The 7,869-nt window shown below is 37.7% G+C and overlaps 1 protein-coding gene across 2 annotated transcripts; it reads left to right on the top strand.

Annotated features, from left to right (window-relative positions):
- The first annotated feature begins 307 nt into the window (after positions 1–307).
- On the top strand, positions 308–7,810 carry LOC133745770 (CDT1-like protein a, chloroplastic). 2 transcript variants are annotated; one of them, XM_062173889.1, is made up of 9 exons: positions 308–585; positions 669–782; positions 1,606–1,831; positions 2,589–3,323; positions 3,775–3,976; positions 4,065–4,155; positions 4,877–5,911; positions 6,594–6,666; positions 7,480–7,810. In XM_062173889.1, exons 1-7 carry the CDS (start codon positions 428–430, stop codon positions 4,965–4,967), a joined length of 1,617 nt encoding a protein of 538 aa, XP_062029873.1. In that variant the 5' UTR covers positions 308–427; the 3' UTR covers positions 4,968–5,911; positions 6,594–6,666; positions 7,480–7,810. The 2 variants fall into 2 exon arrangements, with proteins under 2 accessions (XP_062029873.1, XP_062029872.1); XM_062173888.1 differs by having other exon boundaries at positions 663–782.
- The last annotated feature ends 59 nt before the right edge of the window (positions 7,811–7,869 follow it).

Raw genomic sequence — 7,869 nt, 5'->3', positions numbered from 1 at the left:
AAACGTGTGAAATTAGAAGGTCAGGGACTGAAGTGTTTTATGGTCAAAAGCTCAAGGACTAAACAGTATTTATCTCAAAAAAAAAAAGTTATAGTGGCTTTTCTCTTGAGGTTAGCGCAACTAGTAAAGGAGGATGAGGAATTATGATTTATGAGTTATGTTAGAACTTAGAACCCTATGGTCTAAAGAAACAAGGAAAAAAACAAAATGGGCAGAGTGGGTTATGATTGGCCCAACCCAAATTGCAGCGCCCAACGGTCCAAGTTATGGAGGCCAGTTGGTCTTTTCCAGAAAAAAAGTAGCCAGATTCAAAATGCATAACACATGCTTCCCTCCGAAAAGCTGTGGGAAACGGAAACCCTAAATAACACGCAGCAATCGCAAAAGAAATTGGGTTGGTTTTCATCATCATCCCGGTCCGGGCTTAATGGATTTCAAGATTGCTACTGGAGTTGAGAAATCAGCTTGTCCGTCTCCTGCTCCGGTGAAAATCCCAGCAGTTGAATGTGAATGTCCGACGCCAGAGAAGATAGGTGACCCTTTGCCCACCAATTTACAGCAGGGACAGCTCCAACGTCCGGACAAGTAACTTCGATCTTTTTTTTTTTTTCGTTTCATTTTAAAATGTGATTGTTTAAATCTAAAATTAATCGTCTTTTGAGTTACAGGAGTGCAGCAGATTTCCTTGATCATATGAATTGTTCGTTAAGGTTGCTTCGTCTGCATAAAAAGTCAACTACGTTCCGGAATATATCTACTCAGGTGGAAATCCTGGCAAAAAGGTAATGCTAATTGGTTCAGACATAGCGTCTTTGAAGGTCTTTCACTCTTTTTGGTCTAATGGAGGAATTATAATACGTTATGCCTCAGATATTTGTTATTGAAAACATTAATGATTGAGGACCTTATCAAATTGGCGGAACAAGAGGACTGTCATTGAGATTAGGCTCTTTCACACATATACTGATCGATATTAATGGTTTCTTTCTATTCAGTCATCTGATAGTACAACTCAATGCTGTAATACACACATATATACAGTGGCAATTTGTACCTTAATCAAAGATTTCCCACTAAATTAGAATGGCTTATATAGTTTTGGTTCTCCAATATCAAGGATCATGAAACTATCATCATAACTGCATAAACATCATCTCCACCTGTTTTTCATGAGATTTTTACTATCTTTAACTGTCCACTGTCCACTGCCCAATATCATACCCTTTACGGCTTTACCCATGCTTGTTTCGTTAACTGATAATGTGGATATCCTTTGGCCAACACTTGGGACTTGGGTCTGGCTATAAAGTTGTTGGAGCCCCATTTGAAACTACTTTTCATTGTTAAGGCATGTGGGTAAGTTCTACTGCTGGAATAGATGATACCTGACCATGTCTCTTTTTATTCTGTAAAAAATTGCTCCAAGTGCTTTTTAATGGGAGGACTGTATGTGCTCCTCCTGATTGGCTGCACTTCCTTATCTTCTATCCTAAGAAACTAGTAACAGTCTGAACTGGTTTTCATTATTTAACCTATAGTTTTTTCTTTCTCTCACGAGCCTATTACTAAGTAGCGTACCAAACTGTTATTGTTTTTCTTTTGCAGAAAGTTCTTATACAGGCATCTTGCTCAGATAAAATTTATACTTCCTGAAGCCATAAAGATAGATTGGGTTTTGGTGTCTGACAAGGAAACTCAATTCATGAAGCCGGATATAAACATCAGCTTGCTATTTGATATTGTAAAAGGTCACCGTGAGATATCTGATTTTACAGCTTTGCGCCAAGTTTTTGCTTCTAGGCTTATGAGTTTCTTTGCAATGCATCCTGAGGTACTGCTCCATATTTTTGTCAGTATTGTTTTTTTTTTTTTTTTTGAAGCTGTGCAAGATCATCCTAGTTTCACTATGGGAAACAATCATGAAAATGATAATTATGGGTATCCACCCAATTGTCAGAAGAACATAAAAGAAAAGGAGAAAAACCTTCATTAGAAAGTTTAGTGTCTTAGAACAACTTGAAAGACTGTTGCAACCTCCTTGGTTGGGCCTCATAAAATGATACAAATTTTCAGGGATTCCTTAGTTGTTAGTCTTATTTTGGTAGGGGATAATTTGATTAAATAAAACAGGAGATATGGATATGAATTGATACCTAGATTAGAGGCTAGATGAATTAGCATGTAGGAGTTAAACAAACTACTTATCAAATGTTTTTTTTCATCAAGTAATTGGCATATGATGGTCAGACAGTTCTATGGTATATAAAATGTAAAGTCATTCTATTGAGCTGGCTTCTACTTACTGATTATATTTGGGTGGTTTGGGGTTAGCTCTTTGGTGCGACCTAGGAGATGAAACCTTTCAGATGTAAAGTTTGGTTAACTGATAGATGATAATCCCATTTTGTATCAAATGTATACCAAATGGATTAAGTTGATTTCAACAGAGTGATTTTATTTTGTTTCCTCAGGCTTAGCTCTTTGCATCATGCATTTGATTAGTTTAGCCAATATTTATGTAGTTAGGTGGCATTTCATATTGGATGATAAAAGAAATGAACTCACTTGTTTGCATTTCTGGGGTCAAGGCTTCTGATGTTCCGGAGGCCATATTGCCAGAGCCTTTTAGCAAAAGAAGTCAGATACCTGTCCTGAAGCAATTGTCTACAGATTTTTCGATGGAACCTAAACCAACTTCAATTGAAACTGAGCTGTTGTCAGAAAAAGTCTGTCCATATCCATATATCAGTAGACACTTTTCGCGGAATAATGTTATTGCTAAAACAGAAAAAACCCAAGTCTTATCATCTCCACTACCTCTGCCATCGGCTGATGGTATGAATAACCAAAGTATTAAAAGTGGGCTGCAGAAAGAGTTTCTTGTTGTGTCTTACGATCCTGAGCAAGACATCAAAAATTGGCAGCGGAAAGAATCATGCTCCAAATCCAGTATTATTGACCACTCAATACATCTGAATCACCCTCAGCCTTCTTTTGGTTCCAGCATACCTGATAGCCCTCTTGTGAAGCTCACCTCATCCGCCAATAGTTTGATGATAGAAACTCCTCAACCATTGACACCAAGGAGATCGATGCGCAGTTGTGATGCCAAGCATGAGACCTTGAACACCCAAAAATCAACATCTTGTTATAAGCCTGCAAAAAGAGTTCTAGACTTCTCTGACCTAGAAGGTGATAAAAGTGCATTGGACTACACTGCAGATGAGTCAGGATGCTACAATATTGTACACCAAGACATCCCTAAAGCTATAGGAAAAACTGTCGGAGATAGATACCTCACTTGTTCTCCAGCAAGGCAAGAGGTATGCTTGTTCTGCCTGTTATTAATTATTTTATTAATTGTGGCATTGTCATATTTTGAATCTAATTGTTTACTGTTTTCTTGGACTTGCATTCTATTTATGCTGTTTTCGTTGAGGCTCTTTATTGACTTGGGGCAATTCTAAATGTGCCAAATAAAATTACTAGCTCAAGTTTCATGATAAGATAAACCAGATTCACTAGCATCAAAACTCTGGTATGTGTAACATGTATGCTAATTTGTATACTATTGAAGAAGGCTTTTACTATCAGCTTTCAATTGCATTTTATGACATTATGAAATGTAATGATATTTCTTTTGGCCAAGTAGATATATCTTTCATATGATCTACTGTTAAGCTAAATTTTGCTGCGTGCATTATTTTTGCTCATAGTGGTGAAGTTGTCAAGTTTCTTTTTTATCCTTTATGGTTTACCTGTTTGTCTCTATAGGTAGAACGGGTCCTTGGTTGCTCTAATGAGGATTGCAAGAAGACTCAAACAAGCTCATTGATGCGCCTGCAGATGTCTACTCGCCTAGCTGACATGGTTACTCTAATTTATGGTGTATTGAAGTCTTTTAACTGGTCTCCTATCACCAAAGAGGAGCTTGTGCACAAGATAATTATGAATAGTCTTGATATTACTGAAAGAAGTGCGTATCGATGTCTTTAATAGTGATATGTGTTTTGATTTCATATGTAAGTTTGATGATTGGTGACTATATTTTGTTTTCTTTGCAGAAGAAGTTGAAGAACAGTTTGGGCTTCTTGAAAGGCATGTTCCAGATTGGATCCAGAGCAAGTTGCTTTCTAGTGGGGATATTATGTACACGTGAGTTTTTTTTTCCATCATTTCATTAATTCAGCATTCTGATCTTTGTGCCTGAAAACTAATTCTGGTGCGTGCATGGTCATTAGTGTTATAACTATGCCCTTAGAGTTGCACAAGGTCAATCCTGATGAATCTTAGGTCCAGTAGCATCAGCTACTCATACGGACCCAGTGTGCAGTATAGGGTTAGGTTTTCTCTTTTCTATTTTTGGTTGGGTTAACGAATAAATAAAATCAGACAAGGTTGTTTTTCAAGCCAATTGAGACCATCCAAAATTGATTACAGAAGTTGATTTGCTTCTGATATGTGTAGGCTTTTTCATAATCAGATTAAGTCAAGGTTTTCTAGTTTCATTTCAAATTATAGGTTTCTTCTTGGTGAATTTGCATTTGATTTTTCCAATCCAGGTTAGGAATCAGAGTATATGCTTTGGTTTGTATTTTTATGGGATGTTTCTGGTGCGGCACGTACTAGTGCAGATGTAGTCTGTTTTGGGCCACATTTGAGTTGAAAATTAAGAATTTGAGATAAACTCAATTAAGCAGGAGGAGGAAATGAGGGGGTAAAGTGATAAACGTCCTCTGGATAATTGTTTTTTTTGGAGTTTTTCCTATGCACGCTGTATACTGCATGTTTTTAAATCCAGATATGGAGCTGCGTGTGATGCTTCTTTCTTGTCATTTGGATTTATGTCGATTACGTTTGTCTAATTGCGATGCAGCGTCAAGAAAGTGCCAAATTTGGACTCAGTTCTATCAAAGCTCAAGCATCTGACTGTTTCAGACCAAAAGGTGGAAGCATCTGAGGGATGATCCGTTCCAGCAATAAAGTTTCTTGCTCAAGACCCTTTGGCAGTTGTGTTGGAAAGGAAACTGTGAAGAGTCTTGCTGTATCAAGTTGCTTCGCTGCTTCATTCTAGAGATCGGGTGGTTATTTATATTTCCAATTAGACCACAAGGGATTCCTTTGGTTTGTTGTAATGTGGATATATATATATGCTAGTGAATACCATGTATGCTGTATATTTTTGCCTTTTGGTCAATCCGTTTCCGTAGTCCGTCCGAGGCAGAAAGAGTGTTGCGGACTTTGGGTCACCGTGAAACGTTGTACTGAAACGAGAACGAGACCGATTGTGAATGTAATACATGCATCTCGTAGAAATGCTTGAGGCAGAATGTCGTCTTAAAATAAACCATCCCGGAAATTGATGTCTTACTTGACCCTAAACAAGTTATATTCATTCCGCCAACTCGTCCTTAATTTGCCCACTTGGGGCGCAATCAACTCAAAATTTTTTCTCTGATACGACGCAATCAACTCAAGTTCTAATACTTCATTAACTGATAGCCCATATATGTTTTAGCTGGTAATCTAAAAATGCTGGGCGTGGCCTCCCCGATCCGATTATAGACTAGAAGATAATGCTGGTAAGCGTTCGGCTCTTCGGCAGCGTATGAGCTTGGCCGGTGGGGCCTTTTTTTTTGTTTTTGTTTTTTATTAGTCAGCGCCAAAATTGACTCGGTTTCTCAGCGCCAAATTCCATTTCGTCTCTCTCTCTCTCTCTCCCCCCGTCTCATCGAATCCGGCCCTCGCCTCCAATCCGGCACCGCCAAGAATATAAAGCCTCACAACCCTTCCCCTCAATCTCAACCTCCTCTGATTCGAGGTTCAAACCACTTTTAAGTTTTAACAAATACACACGGTTCTCCAACTCTCTCTCTCTCTCTCTGATAGTCAAGCTATTTACTTGAAGAAGGTATGCAAAAGCTTCTGGATTTGATTGTTTCGGTTGCTAGAGGATTAAATTTTGATGCTTTCTATGTTTGGATTGGATTGGATTTTGTGATACCCTTTTGCATGAATTGATATGGGTTTAGTGGAATTTTTGTGGGTTTTCAGTTATTTTGATATTGGGGATCAGGTTTATTTGATTGCAGCTGTTCTTTGGTGCAATATATTGTCAAGTTCTCTGCTTTATGCTGATTTTCAGAATATGTAAAAGCATATACATGTGGTTTTAGGTTGTTTTGGGGGTGTTGGGTTAGATTTTCTTGTTCAGCTTATCTAGAATCTTAGATTCACCTTCTCCAGCTAAGCAAACTATAGTTGGACCAACGTTTGTGATTTCTGTTTGTAGGTCCTGGAGCCATGAATTGGGTTCAACGTAAGATCTATCTATACAATGTCACTTTTGGGCTCTATATGTTGGATTGGTGGGAGCGTTATCTTTTCAGTATCCTCTTTACACATTTTTTTTTCCACCAATTTGCTTTACGTATGTCTTTTGTAGTTGTGAAAGCAGATAGATCTGCAAGTGTTTTAGGTTGGAACTTTATATACTTTGTCTCCCACAATGCTTGATCAAATTTAGAAAGGAGTTCTCTCATTTCCTCTGAGCTGTTATAGTATTGCACTTGTGAATTCCTTAATCTTGACAGATACGTTGGTCCTGGTGTTGATGTGGTTCATCTTTTACAATAGCTCGCGGTATTTAACAGAATTTTGCAAGAGGTAGCATTCAAACCTTTTTATCTTTTGAATATTACAAGGTTCATAATCCTATTATTATACCAGAACTTAGGGATGTGTCGTTAGTGATGTACTTGGATTTGATAGTACAGCTGACTGAAGATATATATGATGATATGTAGTTCAATGCCATGTAGAAAGGAATCATGTTACAACTTACGACTATTGTTTCCAGCCCTAAATTTTTTGTTGTTGTGGGCTTGTGGCATTGAGGTTCTTCGACTAGTTTGGATGTTAAGATTTTGGTATACCTCCTCTGTAATCTAAATATCTATTTTTGCAAAACTGAAGTTCCGTTCAGCCACTTGATCCTCCTTTATAAAGTTCTCAACACCTGAACATACTAAAGGGGGCGGTCTATACCACCTCCCATCACACAATGTCTGTGATTTTTATAGCCTTCACTTCGTGTTCTGGAAATCTGTTGGTTAAAATCTAAATACTTACTGAGGTTGGGCTGCCATGAAAGGTGAAATCCACTTGACCAAAAAGACTAGCCTAAATTCCAGAGGTGACTTTTGAGTCGGTAGAGTACCCCAAGCATTTGTCTAGAACACTAATTATAGGTTGTAGGTTACATTTAGTAGCTGGATAAAAGGGATGCTTTTGGACTTGGATATTTTTGTCTTGCTGAGTTCTTTGCCAGTTTTTCAGTACAAGTAATCAGTGTAAGAACTGCACTAATATGCAGTGTGATGCATGTTAAGTCCTTTCAGTTGGTCTATCAGGTGGTTATGGACCTTTCATGGTTAAACTTAAACTGTAGTTTTAACTTTTCTTCTGTTATAATTTCAGGCATCTATGGTGAGATCTAGAGAAAGCATCGAACTGGAAGGTTTAAATTTGTGCTACAATTAGTGTTTCCTTCAACTTGCGAAAATGTTGACTTTGTGGGAGCAACTGTGGTTGTACTGCCCGTTTCTACACCATTTGCTCATGTATTTGGCTTATATTTATTCTATTTAGCAGATTGTATTACTCCTTGCTGTATACTCATTGAAGATTATGGTTCTTGGTTATGACCACAGCACTGTGGCTTGTCTTGTCATTTCTGAAAGCTTTGGTTGCTCTCCCTCATTCTAATCTCTGACTATAAATAAATTTTCCAATCCTTCCTCATTTCCCATATACCCCTCTACCAATTTTTTAACTGTTAAATAAAAATAATAGAGAATTGTAAGCTAA

This window comes from Rosa rugosa, chromosome 4, assembly GCF_958449725.1.
Source record: "Rosa rugosa chromosome 4, drRosRugo1.1, whole genome shotgun sequence".
NCBI lineage: Eukaryota > Viridiplantae > Streptophyta > Magnoliopsida > Rosales > Rosaceae > Rosa > Rosa rugosa.
This window is presented reverse-complemented; position numbering and strand designations above follow the sequence as displayed.